At 52.6% G+C, this 22,822-nt stretch overlaps 2 protein-coding genes across 3 annotated transcripts in view; one reads left to right on the forward strand and one right to left on the reverse strand.

The window, feature by feature from the left end:
* LOC131208213 (uncharacterized) overlaps positions 1 to 2,869 on the forward strand; it is a 30,719-nt gene extending 27,850 nt beyond the window's left edge. The window contains exons 14-19 of the mRNA XM_058200865.1: positions 1,055 to 1,199; positions 1,392 to 1,576; positions 1,676 to 1,926; positions 2,129 to 2,240; positions 2,305 to 2,372; positions 2,444 to 2,869. Coding sequence (XP_058056848.1) covers positions 1,055 to 1,199; positions 1,392 to 1,576; positions 1,676 to 1,926; positions 2,129 to 2,240; positions 2,305 to 2,372; positions 2,444 to 2,740 — 1,058 coding nt within the window. The 3' untranslated portion in view covers positions 2,741 to 2,869. The remainder of the gene's footprint in view (positions 1 to 1,054; positions 1,200 to 1,391; positions 1,577 to 1,675; positions 1,927 to 2,128; positions 2,241 to 2,304; positions 2,373 to 2,443) is intronic.
* A 7,130-nt stretch (positions 2,870 to 9,999) lies between these two features.
* The window catches only part of LOC131209962 (voltage-dependent calcium channel subunit alpha-2/delta-4), a 34,736-nt gene continuing 21,913 nt past the window's right edge, over positions 10,000 to 22,822 (reverse strand). Inside the window, exons 4-18 of one of the 2 annotated variants that reach the window (XM_058203138.1) lie at positions 15,662 to 16,135; positions 15,429 to 15,593; positions 15,241 to 15,357; positions 14,980 to 15,172; positions 14,387 to 14,910; positions 14,215 to 14,312; positions 14,038 to 14,153; positions 13,764 to 13,972; positions 13,460 to 13,668; positions 13,196 to 13,228; positions 11,476 to 11,583; positions 11,296 to 11,409; positions 11,080 to 11,227; positions 10,397 to 11,017; positions 10,000 to 10,341 (exon numbers count right to left, since the gene is read on the reverse strand). In XM_058203138.1, the coding sequence (XP_058059121.1) occupies positions 10,000 to 10,341; positions 10,397 to 11,017; positions 11,080 to 11,227; positions 11,296 to 11,409; positions 11,476 to 11,583; positions 13,196 to 13,228; positions 13,460 to 13,668; positions 13,764 to 13,972; positions 14,038 to 14,153; positions 14,215 to 14,312; positions 14,387 to 14,910; positions 14,980 to 15,172; positions 15,241 to 15,357; positions 15,429 to 15,593; positions 15,662 to 16,135 (3,471 nt within the window). The remainder of the gene's footprint in view (positions 10,342 to 10,396; positions 11,018 to 11,079; positions 11,228 to 11,295; positions 11,410 to 11,475; positions 11,584 to 13,195; positions 13,229 to 13,459; positions 13,669 to 13,763; positions 13,973 to 14,037; positions 14,154 to 14,214; positions 14,313 to 14,386; positions 14,911 to 14,979; positions 15,173 to 15,240; positions 15,358 to 15,428; positions 15,594 to 15,661; positions 16,136 to 22,822) is intronic. The other variant, XM_058203139.1, reaches the window with a different exon arrangement.

Below are 22,822 nucleotides of genomic sequence, written 5' to 3' on the forward strand. Positions count from 1 at the left end.
AGATTTTTGCCCGATGCGCCCGACGGCCCACAACGCTGTGCTCCTAACCGACCGACCGACTGGCCTGTCAATCGAACGTTTCACACACGCAAGCACACGCACCGGCATCAGCTTTCAGAATTCGTATCCCCAGTTCGGTCTAGCGTGGGCCACACGGTCCGGGAAATTCGCATCACTGTCAGCTGCAGTAGAGTGCGCGATAGGTCCGTGCGGTGACTTGCGGACGGTGGTTTCGAGTGGATTAAAACGGAAAACAAAAACCGGTCGTCCCGTTCGTCCTGCGCCTCCGATGATGACGACGACTGGACGCCGGCCGGCCCGACGGACGGTCGGACGTCTGCGTTTGTCCCTAGCGACCGCACAGGCCAAGGCGGAAAAACAAACATAGACACACCCCAGCGTCCCCACGGACCCCAAACATAGCAAATCAACCGCCTCCCCACTCTAACACCGGCATCCGGGTCGCTGTGCGTTCCATTTCCATCCGGTCGTCGGTCGGCGTCGGCACAGGACATCAATCATTTCGCGAACGTGGTTCCGTTTCGGGTTTTTCTTATTTTATTCTTTTAATGGGCTTATGCGGTGGGGGCCACTGTCCATCGGGCCAAGTTCAGCCTCGTGCTTCGTTATCATTGTTTCGCTTTCGGTTTCGGTCTTCGCGATAATCAATCGCGTGTCAATTGCGCCTGTCGAGCGCCAGCTGGTGTCCGGTGAGCGAACCACTCCCAAGAGGAGCCGCAACCTGATCGTAGCAACCCGCGCAACACATTTTCAGTGTTATTCGGCCGCGTTTCTGTGTCGGTAGACATTTTTGTACGGTGCAACAACAAAATGATCTACAAAAACCGGGGCGGCCACCGTGGCGGCGACACGCAATTTCCAATATCCTCCTGGTGACGGTTCGATTAACGGCTCGGCGGCGCACTGCAAATAGAACATAAATCCCATCAACCGTTCACCGTCACAGCAGCGGGCTTTCCTATGCTTCATTAAATCCGCCCCTCTGCCCCACTAACGTGTCTCGTGTCAATCCGTGTTTCCGTTTCGGCAACAGATCTGCCGGCTTCGGTCACGAACTGCACGCTGCTGGCGAACCGGACGCAACAGTTGGCGGAGATTCAGTGCGCGCCCGGCTACGACGGAGGCCTACCGCAAATGTTTGTCCTGGAGCTAATATCGAAACGGACCGGAACGCGCAGGTGAGACCGTGACCGCTGCCCGGTTTCGGGTCGCTGGCCCAACATTTGATTTGATCCGCAAAAGTGTGATAAACTGACGTCCCCGTTCGAATGGTGACCCGTTACACCCGGTGGAGTGCTTTAATTAAAATAATTTCCCGCCCATCCCTGAGTCCCATTAAAATCGTGGCCATCTCTTCCCGTTTGCGGCAGGTTTAACTTTTCCAACAAAAACGAACCGTTCTTCGTTCTCGATCGGCTGGAAAAACTGAGCGCCCTGATGACGCTCGAGAACAACTCGCTGTCGTGCGTTGTCTACGCGCTCAATCAGAAGGGCCGTAGTGGCCCGGTTCCGATTCCGGACTTTGAAATTGGACGCATCCAGCCGTACCGGGCCGGTAAGTAAGCTGGCATAGGGGTTCGCAAATATTAATTTAATTTTTTTCGGTTCTCTTTTCTCGCCCTCCTCATGACTCCCGCGTCCTTCCGTGTGGCAGCCGACGAGCGGACGGAGCCGGTTGAGTGGCTTCCCATCGCCGTCGGCATTCTGCTCACCGTCATAATATTGGCTCTGTCAATTTCGACCAAAACATACCTCGGCCAGTGCTGGGCCGGGACCGGCTGTTGCTGCCTGGTGCGGCGCCACTCGAAGCGCAACGAGACAGCCGACTCGGGCAAAAGTGAGCTGCAGACGAAAAACATGCTCCTGGCGGACGAGTACGAATGTGGTGGGGCCCACTGTTTGAAGGTACGGTGCCAACGATGCAAGCCGGGCCATTGTTTGTCTGCCGAACGGTCAATCGAATCGCGTACGGGTCGCGATTTATTTCGTGACTCACTGACGTGATGCTCCCCTACGCAAGACAGCTGGCAAACATTAATTATCTTCACCAGCACCGGTCGGCCCATTCGGATCTCACGACGCCTCTGACCGTTCTTTCCCTTTGCAGCTGAAAAACGTGCAAATGCTGCGCCGGCACAGCTCGCGGAAGAAAAATACCTCGAAAGATTCCAACGACGACGAGCCGGAACCGGACGTCATTCCGGCGCAGTTCAATTTGGGTGAGTTTGCTGGACCGATTGCGATAGGGCTTCCGTCCGATGGTAATCCACCGTTTCGTTGCAGTGTCGTCATCGCCGCTAATTACGTCGCCCCTGCACAAAGGCACCACTCCAGCTCCAGGGAGGTTAAAGGTAACGCTTCGTAACGAACGTGCCTTGTTTGATAGCTCTTTTACTAACTCGTTCCTGATGCTCGCTCCCAGGACACCCGGTTCGAAGACCCGCTGCTAGCGGGCTACTCGCCGGGCACGGAGGGGCCACCGTATCAGTCGAGTACGGGGGCTTCGGCGAGTCTAAACAGCTACCAGGTGGTGCCGTCGGACACGCATCCTGGCAGCGGCCCGCACACATCGGAAGCATCGGAAACGCTCGAGTATCGCTCGGAGGGTAGCATCGTGGGGATACTGCCATCGCCGAGGCCGCTCGCCGGCTCCGAGCTCGACATCAACGTGATCAAGGACCGGCTATTGACGACCCGCGTGCCGGAAAGTTGCGTTTGACGGGCGGCATCGAAAAAGTGCCGTGACCACTCGGAACGTGCAAAGTTGCAAAGCTGAACGTGCCGCTGGTGAAAGGGCACTTCAACCGGTGCAACGCTGAGCACAAAAAAGTGTCCAGATCGTATATTTTGTATATAATAATAAACGTTAGGGCAATCGGGGGAAACGAGGCGAAAGAATTGTGCATATCTGCTAGCCGTCTTCAAAGGAGTGTGAACGGTTTTTTTTTGTTTTCGATGAGGTACGAAGAGGAACAGAATCAAACCCGGCCGGGTGACGCACTATGCAGTTTTGTGTTGAAAGCGGTGCGGTTCAAACCACTTGTAAGCCTTGTTCAAAGTGAACTTTTGAATAAAGACCTCGAAAGATTGAACGGCCTCTTCCAGCGGTTTTGCTTTGAATGGACCCCGATCTAGTTCCTGAGTTCCTGACACAACATGCCCCACATCACAACGGCCAATGATCCAAATTACCAAACCAATTTAAAGTAGACATTTATTCCGATTGCAGTTTGGCCAAGCTCGATTGAAAACTGTTGACCCATTTCGACATATTCTCGAACGAATCGGTATCCCTTTCTCCGTTGGCGAAGTCAATCTCCGATAGGTTACTCTGCTGCAGGATACTGTTTACGCACGTTCTAAGCCAGGCGTTGGCCCGGGTTAGTTCGTCAAGCTCTTTGTCCCCCTCCACCATCTCCGCGTCGGGCCGTCCTACATCCACCTTGAGCTTGTCTGGGCCCTTTGTCTTTACTTCCGGTCTCGGTAAGAGCTCAATGAAACCTTGCCCCTGAGTCCGGACGACACAGGACGGTTCTACAAAAATCACTTCATCCGCTTTTATCAGAACGTGGTGGCTTTTGCGTTTGTGGTCACGGGATTTGCTCGGGGCGGTAGCTTTTTGCACGGGCGCAGAAGGCAACTCGAGCCGCGGGGGCACAGTATCCGGCGATTTGCTTCCTTCAACGGTGCCTTCTTCCTCGGGCATATCGATCACCAGCTCACCTTCACCGTCGGATGAGTCGTCGTCAACAGCGTCCTGGTAAATTCGTTCCGCCTCGTACAAGTCACTGATTGACCGCACATTTTGTATCTGAAACGGAGAATCCGAGGGAGTGAAGTGCGATTGTTTCTGGTCCATTTTGTGCTGCGAACTGAAATTGAACGAGATTTGTTTATTTGTTTACCCTAACGGTGGTCGAAACGGCAGCTGTCAAAAAACTGAACGAAAGCAGCGGCTTGAAATATTGCACATCGTTAAGCTACGCGAAATATTTCACTCACAAACTCGCACAAAAAAATATTTCAGAGAAAGAAAAAGCCTTAATTTCCTTAATTTCTTATTTCCCAAAAAACAAAAATGGCGAACATTAACTTACAATCGGCAGGACATCTCAGCGAATGCTGGCTTGCTTCCTTCCTTCCTCTTCCTTGCTTCCTGGAACAGAGTAATTTGAATAGGCTTATCCGGCTTATTAATCCGGCCGCGAAGGACGATCGAGTGTTAATCAACGGCAAACCGCATTGAACAGAAATCGGAAACTGGAAACACGAAATGCTTCGTTAGCAATTAACACCTGATTAACGGGCGCTTCCGGCCGTGCCTTTTTGGCGATGGTTTCGCGGCTACCAGAGCCAAATGGCCACGATCGTCTCCACGTTGTCTAGCGAGGCTCAAGCAGGCCCGGCCCCAGCAACCCGGGGCCGGGGCAGTCGGCAAATGAACAGGGAAACATTTACATTTACTCGCGCAGGTTCATTTACTTAATTTATTTGTCACTTATTCACTTTCATACGACTTTATTAATAGTAGTTAGGGCGTGTGTCTGTGTGTGTTTCATTTTGGTTTCTCGATCGCGCTCGTCTCCGAATGTCCGCTAGCTCCCTCAACATCCTGCTTCTGCTGGTGCTAACTGCTAACTCCCTTGCACGTGTCAGGTTTCCGCATGGTTTCATGTACGTTTGCTTTTATTGAATTATCTGTTTTCCTTTTTTAATATGTTACACCGAAAATATCGTTTCGTTCACCGCTTATCGGTAAAAACTGGGCCACCGTATCCGGGGGCCCGTCGGCTTATTTTCCCTCCCCGGATCCCGTCACTGTTGCAAGAATAGCTAAGTAGTAACGGCATGTGGTCCTTTAGGACAGTTACTTCCTCCCGAAACGTGCCCGCTTCCTGTGTGCGCGTTGCCTCGAGCGGGCTGGCCTAACGGAAGATGTTTCAAATTTCATTTGTGTAGCTGACAACGATTTTGTATTCTGTGTGTATCTTTAGGCCCTCTGCCCAGTTCCTATTGTGTCCCCGCGGGCTGATGTGTATTTGAGTTTAATTTTCTACCATCCCATCCATTGTATTGCGCCAAAACCTAGACTGTGCCGATAAACGGATTCTTCATAAATCATTGTAAATATTTACGCGTTTCAGTTCTCGGCGTTGGAATTTAGCAAGTGTAAGAGAGGAGGGACGTTTTCAGGGTGCTTTCTTCCGACAGCCGTTGGCGACGTTCGTGTGGACAGTTTCTAATTCTTGCACGCCGGACCAACATAACTAATCTCGCTTGTCCGCCACCGACCGGCGAACCAAACCGGAACGTAAAACCCGAGATCGCCGAGGATATGTTAATTCAATGATATTTGGGTGTCCTAGTTTACCGTGGTGCCGTGTTCCGTGTGTAACCAGTCTCTGTTGCGTTTCTTGATTGATAAAGGAGTCTTCCGGGCACCCGAACGGGTGCTGTCCTAACTGATTGATTCCAAGTTTAAAACCGCCCTTTGTCGCTCCTGCCCATTCTGCCCAAACAAAACGGGGTTTCACCGGGAGACACAGAAACTAAAACTCTACGACATCCATGCAAGTTAAGGGTGGTGACCTATTTGTGCGTGGTTCCTAAACGTGTTCGTCCCTTCCGCACCGGACGAAAGAAAAGCCAACCGAAACGGGGTTAAAATGGCGCTCGAGGGCGCACTGTGATTGAAACGAAGTAACCGTCGTGCTGTGCGTCGATTCGGATTCTCTAAATATCGGTGCACCCTGTCCCATTCTGTCCACCGTCCGGGGTGTTGTCTATGAGCTGCTTAAGAGAGACTGGCTTTATGTACAGATGCGTATGCGCGCGCGTTCCGCCTGGCCAAACCGGGCTTTCGCCGCCATGCTCTGGCACGGCCACTTATTCCTGTGTCCGGTTCCGGCGCATGCCTTTCTCCTTGGCCTTTTCCGTTGGGGCGGGGGGATGGTTTTGAAGTGCAATTACAATATCGAACTATCTAATTATTTTCACTTAGTGTGCGCACCATCTACAAGGATGCGCTCCTCCGTTCCTCCCTGTTCCCTCGCACACCTCGCACGTGTCCGCTTCATCATTGCTCCTACTCCCGAGGATTACCCGAAACAAACCAACCTACCAACCGAAGAGCGTAAAACACCTACCGCTAGTGATAACGATCAAGTAAAACAATCGGAGTAAATTCGCCTACAACAGCGTCCGGCTGGAACGGGGATCAAGTGGCCAAAGGCCCCCTGCGGCCAAACCAAACCGGAACGGAAGGGAAGGGGTTTTGATTTCCACTAGCCCACCAGTCGCCGGCCAGCTCAGCGGGGGCTGGTTCCAGACTGTAGACTCCGTTTAAAATATTTTGGATACCTTAATAGCTAGCTAGAGTGTCCCTATTCCTTAGGTAAGTGTATCTGTGTCTGCGTGTGTGGGTCGAGTTCGTGTCTTGTGTTTCTCATCAGTTTATAACCATCGTCGTTCATCGTCGTTCATTACTCTCTCCATTACATTACAATACTATATGGAAGACATTATATAAAATTATTTCACTTCTCAATCCAGACCCTCGGACCAGACCGCCGACTGCCACGCCTCGTCCTCCGAGGGGGGTGGCGGCGGCCTTTCGTCCTTTACAGTATAATAGTATAGTTCCGTTCGAGAGCGTTTCGCGAGGGAGAGCCCTCCGGTGACAGTAATTCTACATTTCTAGATGATTCCTTTGGAATGTAAATTTGTAAACAGTGTTCCGTTATGTTTGCTATAGCGTGTGACCATGAACGTGACGTTGTCGTTTAAACTTGGTTTTCTTTTCGTTTGAGGGAAAAATGCGTATGCTTGCGTGTATGTAGCTGTATTATTAACTAACGGATCGGCAGAAGAAGAAGGAGTCTCCTTCCGGCAAAACCCGGGATCGGGGCGATGGTACTTTAGTACTGATATACTGGAGCCAGTGTTTTTTCGGTTGTGTGGAACTTGAAGATCCGGAGAATGTACACAAGCGTGCTTATGTGGGCTAAATGGGAGTGTATGTGGACTGTGGATGTGGATGTGGGAGCCTTCATTCAGCCGAGGCACCTCCGCCGAGGTCCTTTCGGCCCCAAGCCGGCTCGGCTCGTACTTGTACTGCTTCTCAAAGGATTCACTCGCTAACACTGCTCCAAACTGCTCTTATTGCTCTGCTCTGGTTCTTCTGCACTATTGGCATTGCCGCCAGATCCGGCCAGAGTTATGGTATCGTCATCGTTGCATCGTGCATCCGTAAATCCGATAACGAAGAAAAACGACTCGACTAAAACGAAAGAACAAACAGGCTGACGCAGTCCGTGGGGGGGACCATTCGTAATAAACTATGTGAACCGGATGACGCCGTGACGACGCCTTCCTTAACCACGCCGAATAAACCGTGTGCGGGCAATAACAAAGCCGATAATACCGGGAATTCTCCCGCGAAACTAAGCTCGTTCACGTTACAGTGGATGAGGAAATAAACTTTAGCTCTTGAACGTTGAACATTTGAATAATATGTAACTTTTGAGACGTTCGCAAACCATTTTCAATTCGCCTAATGTATTGGCCTAAACCGAAAATTAGAAGGTCTACAACTCCCTTCCGTGCATACCATTCGACGTAATCTATAGCATGTAGACAATTCTGACCTTGTCTTCCAAAAAAATTCTGCACCTAACCATGGCCAATACAAAAAAGAACTATCTGCATTCTTTGATACCTCACTTATTGCGAGAAAAGCTGTTTTGGAGAAATGAATCTTTGGTATGATTCACCTCCCAGTATAAGGATTTGAAATTTTCTGCTATAAGCGACCTGAATTATTATTAGATTCGAAAGCTGGCCAGAACTTGATGAAGGCAAAAACATTCATGAATGAAGAAGTGTTATTGGTGGAGATTTCTCCGCACCACAGGATATTATCACAATCCACAAGCCTGAAGTAGTGATCTCGTGGATGATAATGTAAAGGTTTTAGGTTATTAACATCTTTGTCCAGACAAGCTAACCACTGATAACATGTGGTTTTTCATGAACCTTGGAGTATGCGAAAGTATCCCACTCAATTTAACAGAATCAGTAAAATTAATCAAAACAATCTGTGCCAAAATAGTAAATGAGGATTGTAGAAAACACCACACAACAAAACGAGGATGTTTGGCCACACTGTCTAGGCGGAATGGTATGCACTGCGGATACTAATGTTGTTTTCCTCGAAGAGAAATTTGGCTTGTTGTAAATATGTTTGACCAAAATTTGTCTCTATCATCCCTAAATACAGCAAAACTAGAACTTACACATCTTATTTTATGATTTTGATTAATATTTGATTGACTAAAGCAAATTTTTCATCCTCATATTTCCTAAAATCTTTTGTGAACTAAAGTTAATTTCCTCATCCACTGTACGTCAGGTCAGGGTTTTGGCGACACTGCGACTTGCCAAAGCGTCACAGAACACACAAAGGGCGCACACGAAGTAATTTGCTAATTTGGACACCTAATTTTCCCCACGGAACCCAAGTGTCGCTGGGAGCATTCCAACGGAACGGAGGACAGACCGGAAAAAAGGACGATTAATTTGGCTAAGCCCCGCTACTAACACGGCCTGCTTCCGTCGCCTGCTTTATACACTCTTATGCTGCTAAATAAGGTAACACTACGTCACACTCATGCACGCACACAGTCTACCAAGGAGTGCTAGATCCACAGACGGGGTGCGTTGCTATCGACTGCTCGACAATGCGTCAACAATGCGTGTGGTTGTGTGCGTGCATTTACAATTAACCTACAAATTAGCTACAACTCAGCAATGCTTGTTGGCCTCGGACAACGTTGGGCATGTGGCTCCCTCTCTCTCGCTCTCCCTCTCTCTCTCTCTCTCGTTGTTCCTCGCTGGAGTGTGGCCCTAAAGTACGGGGATTTTATAGCTAAGTTTTTGAACAATGAACGTGCAACGAGCATGAAATGAAACGCCTGATCTGCTCTCTCTCTCTCTCTCTCGCGCCATGATGAACATAAGTGTTTAACGTGCCTAAAGAGAACGATCCGGTAGCTTCACCGGTGTCTGTGTTTGTAGTGCATTATTAGTATTCGTTTCCGGCCAGCAGCCGGCCGTATTGTCCAGAATGGTTGTGTCCGCGCCACGCACACACCCATACGCACGCACACAAAATAACGCTAAATTATATTACAGTTTTGGCTTCTTTGTAGATCGACTCGTGTTGGTCAAATGGGCCGATAATTAGAGCACTCTACGGGGATGGAAATGGGTGAATGAATGTCCTTAGTTTTCCTCCTGTTCGCTGCTCGCTCGATCACTCGATGGTTAAAGCTTACAGCCTTTCGATTTCGGAATCAGGATTTTCGATCCTTTCGGAGCGGAAAACTCGGAAGTGTCCCCCAGTGTTCGTGCCAATTCGTTGTCGCTCCGTTCGTCCTTAAAGGAATATTATACTAATTTTGTTTCGATTTCGAAGATTTACTCGGATCATCTTACGATCTCTTTGGCTGCGTGTGCGAGTGTGTGCGGGATGGATGTTTGATAACGGTTCTACTGTGACTCTCTACTACTGATGACGATGATGGCGGACGATGGCTCATGCTGCGCTGCGGCCATCCTTTCTCCTTACTGAAACGCTTGACGGAGGCTAATACACCAATCTGCTCTAATGTACAAACGTGGTCCTCGCACCGTGGCTCGGACCGTGAAAACATTTAGTTAAGATGCCTTGCTCTGCTCCACACGCTCCCCGATGGCCGATCCGATTGATCTGGTTCGGTCTGTCTCTGTGTGTGCTTGTTTTTCTTTTTGTCACAATAGCCAAACCTGTATACATTAATAACATTCCTTACGCTGAACGGTGTGTAGTGACGTGTAGTGGAGTTCCGTAAACTTCAAGCACAGACGATGCTTGCACAACGGAACTCGCTCGCTCCGTGGATCGCGTCGCGTCCCAGCTTAGACGGTCGCCACATCCTATCACGCGCTGGCCAGCACCCAGATGACGCAGAAGGTGGCTATCGTCGAGTAGAGCGACGCCCGGAACAGGGACGTCGCGGTGCCGCACTGCTTGATTTCGGTTTCCTCCGGGTGGTAGCTGATGCACTTCCCCGGGCGCTTCCGGAGCATCTTTTCCTTCGCCATCCGGCGCACGCCGCAGGCACCGGCGCCACCGACCACCTCCTGCGGCTCGATGTTCAGCTGCTTGGAGCCGCACGGGCAGAGCACGTCCACCACCAGCAGGATCAGGTTGCTGTTCGGGATCTTCTGCACGCTGAACGGACGCTCGCAGCCCGACGAGTGACAGTTAGTTAGCTTGCCCTGGAATTGATCGAATGGCTACAGCGACGAAGAGGAGATTAACCGGTGGACCTACCTTCAGGGGGTTGTTCTGGCCACTCGAATTCAACCGGTCCGGCTGCAGAACGTACAGGTCCGTCTTCAAGTCGCACGGCCGGGCGTGGGCCGGATCAGGGGCAACCCGTGGCCCAGCTTGGGCGTGTGATCGCTGCGGAGTCGGCGTCGAGCGCTGCTCGTAATCCGGTGTCGTGACGTCACCATGCTCTGGCGGCAACTCGTAGTCCGTCTGCTCGTAGTCATACGTGTCGTCCTCCTCACCGTCCGTATCTTCGCCGTAGTAATTGTTCGGGTTCTGCCAAGCCCCGATCGGAGTCGGCAGCACCGACAGCCAGTAGGTTGCGAACGAGACAAAGTACTGCAGAAGCCAGGACATCGGCCGGGCTGGCTTCAAGGGCTCGCTGGCTCCAGTGTACGGGTTATCCCGATCCGAGCAGATGCCCTGGTAGTCCATCAGCCCGACCCGCCGGTAGATTCGGTCCTGCACCAGCGAGTCCATGATGGTGCCGTCGATCTGACCGAAGAACTTGCCCGTATGCTCGCTCCGTTCTGATAGTATCACGAACCCGTTGTCGTCCAGCAGATAGCAGTCCAGTTCGTCCGAGGCGCAGTTCTTCTTGCAAGTGGTCGATGCCGTACACTGTGAGCGAGCGAGGGAACGGGGGTCATTAGTGGTACCAAGACCACACTTGATTCACTCACCTTCGACGTGATGTTGATGAAGTGCTTGAAGAGCGATTCGTGAAGAAATTGGAGTCCCACGACGGCCGCCGGTGCCCGGTGGCCTCGGTGATCGATGAAAATGGCGTGGCTTGCGGTCACCAGCGTGGAGCTGTTTTTGCCCGAGTATCTGAAACGAAAGGCCAAAGGGGTCGAAGTCAGCCACGAGAGCCTGATAGAAATTTCCCATAGCCCTACCCTGAGTTGAACGGGACACTGAACACGAATCCTTCCGGCTCGGTGGCGTACAGGTCTACGGCCCGCTTGTACCAGCTCATGTCCATGGCGCGGGCGTTCAGCTCACTGAAGTGCCTGCAATGGAGCCGAAGGGAACGGTTACCCACTGTTGGCAGCTGACCGCGACACAGCAACACTTACGGTTCCGACGAGTCCTCCGAGTGGGGCAAGTGATCTATCCAGCGCAACAGTCCCGATCGAGTGGCCACAAACGTGGTCTTCACACTGAACATGCTGAACCCGAGCCGGCTACAGGTGGACGCGTGTGTGGGTTGGCAGGCATCCAAGAACGGGGCAAGGGAAGCCGCATCGAAACACAGAGAGAAGAGAGAGAGGGAAAAGATACAACGGTTAGAGTACTTGTTGAACAGCCGTCCGTGAACCGACCAGGAAGGCATCCTCCATTATTGGATTATCTTTCGGCCACAATCTTTCCCTGATTATGTGGCCAGGCGTCACAACCCATCCTTCCCCAGGGGGGCGGATGTGACCACTAGCCAATTAAATATGCATGCGTTCTCAGGGGTCTACGTCCCCGACGGCCGCGACTTCGATCCAACCAACGACGACGACGACGATGATGATGGGCAACCGTACATCCTCATCCTTTCGACAGGGTAAAGGGTTTCTTTCTTCCGGTTCCGAGGGCTCGTAAAAAATGCGGGCTCGACACGGACGACGCCAATTCATTACCGGTGCCTGACTAATGGCCAGCCAGCTTGCAGGACCCTTCGTCCGGGAGCGCCCGGTCCCAGGGCACTCGTTCATCTCGATACGCCCAGGAGACAGCCCAGCTCGGGCCAGCGCTCAACGGATTACCAGGCCCCAAACCGGACGACCCTTGCCGACCTAATCCGTGCTCCCCAGGCGTCCCCGCGGGCCGAGGGTTTAAGGTTTAATGGGTGAAAAATTTAAATTAATTTGCGTACCACACCACTTCATTTGCTCGCCACTCACGTAATGATCGTGATTAGTGGCCATCAAAGTAAATGGTGCAACGCGGGCCCGGCAGTGTGTGATTTCGCCTTCCCCCGGAGGGAGAACACTTTTTCGGGTTTTTACTGTGGTCCCACTCTTAATTACTGCATTGATGTGCAGTATTTTAATGAAACTTCCGGTGGTATTCGGTGTGACGTGAACAACTCGGTTAGTCGAGCAATCCATTGATGATGTCGTTGGCAGGCTAAAAGCATCGCCTATTATGATGTACAGTCGAACGTCTCTAGAGTAGACTAGTTTATCTCCCGCAGCTCGATGCGGTTTTATGTTTTAAGCATAATAGTTCCCTCTCTGTAATTTTTCACTTTGAAGGCTTTTAAAGTGAAGGCCGCAAAATTGTCACTTTGAAGATCAACTCGAACTAATCTAACCAACTAATAAAAAATTGAACGAAAAAACCATTGGCACTTGAGAAGAGGCCTACTTTGAAAGGTGATAACATAATTTTTTATGCATGATTTAAATGTTTAGTTAAAGAAGTTTGGACAGATTTTTTTACAGAATAAAAATATTTGCAAATTATTCAAATAAATGAAAATAACTACACCAAAGTTCACGTTGCCCCTAACAACTGCCTGACGTTCGACTGTTCGAGCGGAAACGGAACCGATCAAGTCTTCATGGCAACTGGCGATTGCATGGCACACAACCTGTGCATCCGTCCAATACTTATCCTTTATCCGTTCGGTCGATCAAGAAAAAAACCTCCACACCATAAATACACGAAACGACGAAGAAAATGTGTGCGGAAAACCGAAACAGAAAACCCCCTGACCCCAAGAGTAACGGAGACGGGCGTGCTCGTGAGGTGAGAGAAAAGAGAAAATGGCGAATTAACGGGCGATCCCCGGCTGTTCGTTACCTGTGCAGTAAAGCCATCAACGTGGCAATGGGGCTAAATATGTGGTAAGAAAAAATCGCAAAAAGGGTAAAGCAATAATGTTCCGGAGTGCAGTGCGAGAGAGAGAGAGAGGGATAGAAAAGAACGGACCCAGCGGTGGCGGTGCAAAGTAGAGAGTAGAGTGCAAAGGTTAGTACGATTAGTCGAGCGCACGGTGCTTAGGTCTCAGAGGTGATGCGCGTGCGTCAGACGGAACTGGGATGCGTGGTCGCGGACGGCACCTACCTTCGGTCCTCCTTCCGGGCCGGGTGGCTCGGAGCCCGGTCCAGCCCGTCGGTGACGATGGCGTCACGGACCAGGCTCTGCACGAGCGTCCTGTCGCAGTAGTAGGGCTCGGCTTTGCGCGATCCCTGCGAGTTGAAGTGATGCTGAGCGTAATGGCCGACCGGGATGCCCCCGTGGCTGTGGTGCGGCTGCGGCGACCGTGGCCGGACCTGGCACAGGGGAGAGAGAGAGGCGCAGATAGTTAGAGAGGCCACCACCAGAACGCCATGCTCCCAGCTCCCCATCATCTCTTCCCACAGCTTACCGACATCCACTTCCAGCCGGGCCTGCCGACGCGGGCCAAAAAGTGGAGCACCTGTTCCTCGGGCGTATCGAAGCTCTCGTCCTTATCCCGATAGGTGGACAGGTCCGGCGCACCCTCCCCACCGTTCTCCTCGTCCTTCAGACTGTTGTACTCACAGTACACCCAGTCGGGATGGACCTTCCAGTTGCTGCCCTTGAAGTGCTCGGTCACTGCGCAAGGACCAAGAACGAGTTAGAACGGACACCAGACCACAAACAGAATACCCCCGACTCACCATTGATGTGGGAATGCCGGATCTCCTGCTGGGCGTTCAGCTCGTGAACACCATACGAATCGGGCAGGGCGATTCCCAGCGAGAACGGTGTGCCGTCAATGGGACCGTAGAAGTACCTGCGAATCGACAGCCGGTTAATAAAGAAGGAGGAAAAGGACTGCACCGAGGCAGACGTACTTTTGGAAGCGCAAGGACACTCGCTTCATGCTGTCCAGGTGCGCCAGTACCGTGAGCTCGTTCTCGCCTTCCTTCTGCATCACCATCTCGTTGCGCAGCTAGAAGATAAGGACGAAGCCACGAGAAAAGATCAGTCACTCGCGTCTGATGGCGAAAAAACGCCCTAGCCTACCTCCTGGAGCGTGTTGGCGAAGCGCTGGTCGTGCCGCTCGCTATTCCCGAAGCCCGGATTGTCCACCTCGGGCAGCTCGACCTCGGTCAAGTCGACCGAGTTGTAGCGATGCTTCAGCGTGGCACTGTACTGGTCGCCATCGCTCATCGGCCGCAAATCCGGATGGTACAGGACACGCCCGTTGTTGTCCACGATGAACGAGTACCCGTTGACGCCGAGCTTGTGCTGTGGGATCATCTTCTGGATCTCCTCGATCGGCACGTCCGTGCCGACGACACCGAGCAGGTTGGCCGCCCGGACCGAGTGGTTCCGTCGGTCGAACACCGGCGTTGATACGGTCGTGACGAGCTTGCGCCGATTTTCGCTCTCCCGACCCAGCACCCCGCTCCGACCTCCGGTAAAGACAGGACTCCAGTGGACCGGGTGATCCGCCTGGTAGAGCACCATCGGACGGGCCATCACCAGGGCGTACTCGACCACCTTCTTGCGGGCTTCCTCGGCGCCATTCACCTGGACGAAGAACCCTGCCGAAGGAGGATTAAGATTGCGGATATCTTGGGACGGTTGGGATTGCCCGACGACGCCTCACGTACCTTTATTCTCGCACGCCATCCGGTACAGGTTCTTACCGCCGCTCTTGTCCGTGCCGATCAGGTACGTGAAGATGCGCACCGGCATGTGCGGATGGTTGTAGTGCTTGATGACGTCAAGGAACGTATCGCTCGGCCCGTCCGTGATGAGCATGATGGCCTGATTGCACTGGGCGCCCTGCGAGCTCTGGTTGTACTGTGGGCAGTAGTTTCGGGGATCTGGTTAGTATCACTGCAGTGCCCTCTACCCCAGCATGTGCCTACCTTCCGCAGCAGCTCGAAGGCACTCTCGAGGGCGGCCGAGAAGTTGGCCGTGTTCTCACAGTCGACCGCGTTGATGGCCGTCTTCACCTCCTTCACGTTATCCGGTGTGGCGCGTACCTGCGGACGGGGGAAGGTTGCCGGGGTGAGTGGGGGGTCCAAGGGGCTTAAGCAAAGGGTTCTGGCCCTACCATCTTGTCCTGGAAGCAGGGCACAATCACCCGAGCCTGGTCGGCGAAGGAGATCAGGTTGAAGAAATCGTCGTCACCGAGCGTATCGAGGATGGCGCTGGCGGTGGCCACCGCCAGCTGGTACTCCTTGCCACTCATCGAGCCGGACGAATCGAGCAGGATTACCTGGGCACGGAGAAGAAGTAAAAGTTACCACCAGCCAGCGTCACCGGCCAGCGAACTGGCTGCCTTACCACGTCCTTCGGCGAGGAGGCCGCCTGGATGAACCAATCCTCCGAGCGGAAGTCGTTAATTTCCTTACTCCCGTACGAGGTCTCCGGTGGCCAGGCGGTGCCGGGGAAGCGCCTCAGGAAGCCGGTGCTGCTGCCGAAGTACTGCCACGACAGGGCCGAGTCGCGCTCGATGTTGTTCGCGAAGAGCGGGTCCAGGTGCGAGGACCACTTGATGGCGGCCTGCGTTTCCGGCTCGTCCAGGCCGACGCCGGCCGGCAGCAGCACCGAGCTGAGGCTAATGTTGACCGGGTAGCCCTCGAAGCGGCGCATGTGGCGCAGCAGCATCTGCCGGGAGCCTTCGGCCAGCCGCCCATCCGACTGATACTCGTTGATCCGCCGCGCGTCATAGAACCCGCCGCCGGTGTGCGACTTGGACGCGGCCGACTCCGGGTCCGACTCGGACAGGGCCGCCTGTTCGGCCGAGTCCATTATTCGCTGTCAAAAGAGAGGGACAGAGGGAGAGAAAAAAACATACGACCGACCTATTAGAATGGGGGAAGTCGGACAGGACTCGGGTTCCGTTAAAAGCGTCCATCCAGCGTGAGCACACTCAACGGAGCGCTCTGAAAAGACGCATTAAGGCGAGCTAATCCTTCGCACCGCCACCGGCCGACCCGGACCCCGGCGGCGAACGAGAAAGCGATTTGATGTAATTACGCCAACACGCCAACGGACGGATCTCGGGCCTCGTGAAGTTGAGGATTTTCCATCGCCACACGTCCTGCGACTCCGGTCGCTTCGATTGCCATCCTCAGATTTCCTTTTTCCCGGGGCCACTTTAGCTGTAGCTCGACACAGTTGAAGGAGCTGCAGGTCCTGACACTTGGAGGAGCTTCTTCGAGCAGCGTGTCAGCTTTGGGTCAGGTCAGGACGACGGGCAGAGAGAGTACACGTCCCAAGAAAGGCGGAGTGACTTTAAAGAAGGATTCGACACTCGGCACAGGGTGTTTCCGAATGTTCCGACTCCAAACGCTGGCCAATTATTTATTCCATGTTTCGCTCCACTTTCGGCACGATCGGTGATTTGTAAATGGGCGATTGAGCATCGTTATGCAACAGGTGGTGGCGTCGCCGCTCCCCTCTCGGCCCTGCGCTCCGTAATGCTCTCTAAAACCCGTTTGTGGCCCTCCTCCGAAAAACCAATGCAAATTAATCGAATCCGGGGCGTTAAACAAATTTTGTATCCCATCCGGAAGGACGGGACACACTCGCGAACACTCCGTTCCTCAGCTCAGTGTTTGTGTGGCCCTCAGCAAGCGCTGCCGGTCCTTGCGGCAATCGGATTTCGCTACGGACCCGCCTTAATAGATAACGTGAGTGGAATAACTATTATCATTTTGCTGCCGCTGCCACCGGGAAGGGGTTGAAGCCAGCGGGTTTCCGGGACGTACGTAAGACGAAACCGGTTCGCCTATCTGGGCCCGTCCTTACAATGGACCATCGGCCACCACAGGCAAGCAGCTGTCTAACCGAACCTCTCGGAGCAGGAAGTACGTGCTGTTGCTTCTTTCCGTACGATGCCATTATTTCCGGCAACCGACCGACCGACCGACCGTCCCGAACCGGCCCCCTGTGCCCGCTGCCTTTCTGCAACTATTTTTCGTCCTCCTTCGCTCTCTCTCTCTCTCTCTCGTGCCAAGGACACGGGGAGAAGGGACCTTCGTTCGAGCGCCGGAGTGACGCTTACAGCCCGGCCCAATCCATACCGTTCGAGGAGTGAGTGTGTGGGTGTGTGTACATAAACTATATTTTCCATTTTAATTTAATAGAGAACATCGTCCTGGCGCCGGCACAGTGCAACGGCCTCCGAGCCACCGAACCCTCCGGGGAACTGGTGGTCGGCCCGGCAAAGCCTCAAAAGTCACTGGCACATTATTGGCTTTCACGTGCAGCGGCGGCCTCCACGTGGTGCTGTGGGCCACAAAGGACTGTGCCCCAGTTGGCTGCTGCTGCCACGCGCCCACAGCGAATTACGTCCGAAAGGGTGCACCGCCTTCGGAGCGCACCGAAGGCGAGAGGTTCCTCGGGCTGCGCCGTGGACGTGGACGATAAAAATATCAAAATTAAAGCGTATAACTTACATGGCAAGGACGTTTTCAATAATACGCTTCATTTCGAAATAAATTCCAAAATAAATTTCAACCGCCCCACGTGTGTATGGGTGTGGTTTGCCCATTGGCCGGATGCAGTCCTCCAAGCACCTAGTACGGGTGAGTATGTGCCCTACATATTATTAGGTCTTTAACTAACAGTGATTTTTATCATAGTTTTAGAGTCCATAGCGAACCAACACAATCGATTACCTCATCGTCAGAAGGACCAGGAAAGAATGGGCACATCGTATCTTTGTGGTTGTTAAGTTTTAGGCATGTTCCGATCGATCCGATTCGATGGCTGATTCAGTTTAATTAATCCGACTCTGGTGCTCTGTGGCTAGTAGACCTCAATATTGCTCAAATGTTAATTTCAAACGTTAATCTAATCTGTAACTTTCTGTTGTACGTTGTGTTTTTGCGAAGTAAGCTATTGTTTATGTTTGTTTTGCGGGGCAGGAGATAACGACGAGCATTACCGACTGTTCTTTTAACCGGGGTCTTGTGATGGACCACTCCCTTCAAATCCCACCATACACCTCGCTTTCGACTGCTTTGTCCTCCGAACGATAGTCTCTTATTTTGTCCACGAAAGGCGGTCGCAATAGAAATCGGAATTAGACAGATAGAATTCGATTGATTTTAGTCAGTCTTTTTATATTACGCCTTTTGCATTTTTTTTTTGCGCCGCAGCATGCGCACAATGCTTTTAAGGTCTCTTCGATTACATTTAGTTGCCCGCCTTTCACCACCAGAGGGCAGCTCGGTTGTGGGGCAAGAGGAATGGGATTTTAAAGCCATTATCGACCGCAGAGACATTGATTGACGTTATCAAATCGCTATCAATCGGTGGGCGCTATGAGTAATGGCTCCCGTTCGACGGAACTGCCCACTTCGACCGCGGCACTGCTTTCAGTTACTCCTTCGCCTTTCGCCTCACAAAACACAGCTTTGAAAACGCTTTGAGTCCGTCGGGAATGGGCAAAAACGGACGACAGAACCTGGCGCGAGCAGAGTGCATAAATACTTGCAACCTAGTTTGAGCTTAAAACACACACAAAGGGACCCCAGAGGACCCACCCAAAACGCGGAGAAGGGATAAAGCCCGCTAGGAATGCAAACAGCCAGCGTGGGCCACGGGAAGCGGCATAAACCAGCACCGGACGTGCCACAGGACAACGACGACGACGACGACGACGATGGCGGTGAACAGGCCACAAAAAACGGTGCTGTTAACGTTTGGCACGATACACTTGCGCCACCCAAAAACCACCGGCCGGGGTGGGCCACCCACCCCGGGTGTAGGGCGAACACCAAAAACACACACGTGGCCCGTGGCCCGTGACAAGCATCCCAGAACCGAGTGAGAAAAAGTTTTCTGCTGCCGCTGCCGCCGTCGTGTTTCGGTTTCTTCGGAAATTTTGTGCCAAATGGGAAGCGGAAAAAAGTTTCCACTCGCGGTGGGCGATGGGGACACAGGACCTGGGGAGCCACGGAACATGGTGGCCAATTTTCGCCGGTAGCTCCAGCGGCTAAAGAAGCAACCGGTAACCAATCCTCGTTGGGCTCGATCGTAAATTGTTCTGTTCTTCCTCACAAATAAATTGTCGTCTAATTGGGTTTGTAATGAAAATAGTGAATTTCCTATTAATCACGCGAAGATACGCGAAGGGGACAGAGACACCCCAAATGTCCGTGGCCATCCGGGGATGCATCGGAATGCGATCGGCCAATCGGCAGCGATGGCGGTAACATTTAAAGCATTAAATAACACCATCGCGCTCGTGGCCCAGTAGCCCGACGCTGGACGATGGCCACACAAAATGGCCTATCTAATGGAGGCACTGAAAGCCTATCGAAGCCACACACTCCGGCAGACAGGCGCAAACAGGACATTCGTTTGCCCAAAAGCTATCGGCCATTGTTGAAAATGAAGTTACAACTGCGAACACCGAATCTGCCTCCGATGCCGCGAACCGAACCGGATGTGGGAACTTAATCATCATCATTGGGCCTGGGGCAAAGTCAGACCACAAAAAGGATGTCCACCACCAACAGCATACACGCGCATCGGCTGGGAACAGAACGTGAATCTGCCCGGAGCCCGGAGCTTGAGGAGTTGGAAAGGAAACTGGTTCAACCCTATCGCACCGGCAAATGCGGCTTCTGCCGGCAAAAACCGGAAACGGATCGAACAGTGTTCGCGTGACCTTTCCATCTGTTGACTCCCCTGCGGGTTCGGCTGACATTCGGTATGATAAGTGAGATGCCCCCGAGGGCCACCGAAGAAGACTACGTTTTTAATGTCGCAGAGTCGCAGTTCCACCGAAGCTTGCTGTATTGTTAGGTCGAAAACCAACAGCCTGAGGCCTTGAACGGGAATCACAAAATCAGATCTCCAGAATAAACATCATCTTTTGGGGTAGTTGGGCCAAAGATCGACATTTGAAATAGTATTCATTTAATTTAAACTTTAAATGAAACAAATAATTATCTTCTAAAGCGATTGCATCCTGGCGTTCTAGCTTTAAACGAACGCTTTAAGTAGCTTCGACACGAAAGGGACCCAATAATTTGCTCCCCAGGACAATTCTTCCAAACGGGACGCTTGCGTTTCGCACATCCCGAACCGGAAGGCACACACATTTCGACGTTCAATAATCTTCGATCCGTACAGTGGCCTTCGCCACGGACGTGGGCCCGTGGGACGGACGTATCCTGCGGCAAGCGCCGGGAGATCACGCCGTCAACATCCATCAAACCGTACGGCCGACATACGCAAGCCGACACCAAATCCTCATTAAATCCCGACGGATCGAATAAAAATCGCTGACGCACTATCATAATTCACCACCCCCCGGGCCGTGGGCCCCACCCTCCTCTGGCCACGGCGTAATGGGCGGCGTAGGCCATTAGTTCACACGGGATCGGGATCGGGTGGGCGCGCTTTCACCCGAAACCGGAAGGAATCAATCGATCGATCGGTCGGTTTGGTTGCGTGATGAGCCCACGGACCCGCGGGCGATGTAAGGCCGCCGATTGGCCACTGGCAACTGTTGTGTTAGATCAATAGGCACTGGCCACTGGAGCGGGGCAGGCAAATCCTGGACCACGTCCCGTTGCGGATGCGGAGCCAATCTTACCGACGGCGGATGATGCTGAAGTCAGCAAATATTTTATTATTGCCATAATATTGCCGATTTATTACTGGCCAGCTAATAATTCCCGTCGAGGCCCGGATCCCGATGCGGACAGTGGCGATGCGTTGAGCGGCCATATTAGTCAGATCCAAACCGGAGTGTCTCTCATTTTGACCTCATTTTTTAGTGTGGAGAACACGGAGAGAGAGAGAGAATGGAGCAGAAACCACACACTAGCCCCGGTCGATCCAGGGACTTCCGGGCTGCTGGCAGACGGGCCGTCCGCAGCAAACGCATGCCATCACTCATGCAATCTGTCACTTGCCGACCATCGGAACACACCGGAAAAATGACCGTCGCGAGGCCACGCACCGAACCGTAGGCCGAAGCCGCTGTGGGGCCTGGATCCGCCAGGAGAGATGGTGAGACCTCGGGGCTCGGTTTAGTTTAGAATCAATTAATCATAATCTGTCACGCAAAATGGCAAATCTTTAATTCTCGGCCGGCACCTACCGGGCTGCTGGGTGAAGTGAAGAAAAGGGACAGCCCCGAAAAAGGGACTGGCCACCCCGGGGAGTAACGCTGCGTCGGTCCGTCGGCCTTGTAGTCGCGGAAGAAAAATGTCGTATCCTGGAACGGCGTGGGGGTCCCTTTTGTCACATGTTCCCGGAACATTGTGGCACAGCGAAAACACGGAACCCAGACCACGGACTCTAGCACTCCCTTCTTGTTGGCCTACACCTCGCCAGACGACCCCGTAAAAGACGGAACGCCGACTGGGAGCAAGAAAAACTGCGGTCCAAAACCCGACCCTGGGGAACCCCACAAAAAGGGGGCCCCAAAACCGGTACTGCGGGGCACGGGAACTGACATGATGAATAATCGTCAAGATTCCAAGCTAATGTCTGGGAAAATCATTGCCACCGTTCCGTTCCGTTCCATTTCGCTTTCGCTCCTTCGACGCCCGTGTCGCTGTGTGAGAAGGATAACGGGGCCAGAAAGCAAAAGTTTGGCTGGGGCCTGGTCGCACCAACCCGAGCATGGCGACGATTGGATTTGCGGCTCTCCACTCGAAACCTGTCACTCGGGGCCGGCAAGGGGCCCATGCCACCCGTCGTGCCAATCCGAACCCTTGCGGCGAAGGCGAATGTTAATTCGAGGAACGAGGCTGCTGGCGCCCTTTGCTGTTGATGCGAAATTTCATCTCGCACCGATCGATGAATTTGAGAAAAGTCGAGCCACGTTGGGGAGTCCGGTGTGGTGGCCTGTGTTTATTCGTCGTGTCACATCAGCGCGGTCGGGCCGGGCCAGGACGAAACGGATGATAATTGAAACATTTGTCAGACTTCGCCCACCTTAAGCACGTGGCCGGGCCGTGGTGGCGCCATTTAACGGTTCGGTCAAATCGACCAGGGTTTCTGACGGCAACAAAAATCAGTTTTGCTATTTTCGCTTACCCGATTCGGAGTGTGGCTCTCGAAATAGCATGGATCACAATTTTGATCATTTTTAGAGCAACGCTTAAATGATAACACTCAACGAGATTTTCGCAAACTTCCACCACTTTGTGCGGTGAGAAAGGTGTTCTCATCCGTTCAGCTCACTCTCACCACGGGGTCGGTCTCACGTCATAAAACTGTCAAATATTAAGGAGCAACATAGATGAAGTGATACCGGTGCTGGGCACGATTGCTACGATTTGCAATGCTGTCAGTTATTTATTGACACGCCACTGCGCTCCCTGAGTAACGGAATCACAAACCCGTCCTTTGACCCGTTCGCACTCGTTGCGGTGAAATGCAAACATTTGACTAACCGCGAACAAATTTTATTGTGGCCCCCCCCCCTCCCCGAAAAAGGATCGCCACAGCCGCTGAGAAGATCATGAT

Source organism: Anopheles bellator, chromosome 2, assembly GCF_943735745.2.
Source record: "Anopheles bellator chromosome 2, idAnoBellAS_SP24_06.2, whole genome shotgun sequence".
In the NCBI taxonomy this organism is placed as follows: Eukaryota; Metazoa; Arthropoda; class Insecta; order Diptera; family Culicidae; genus Anopheles; species Anopheles bellator.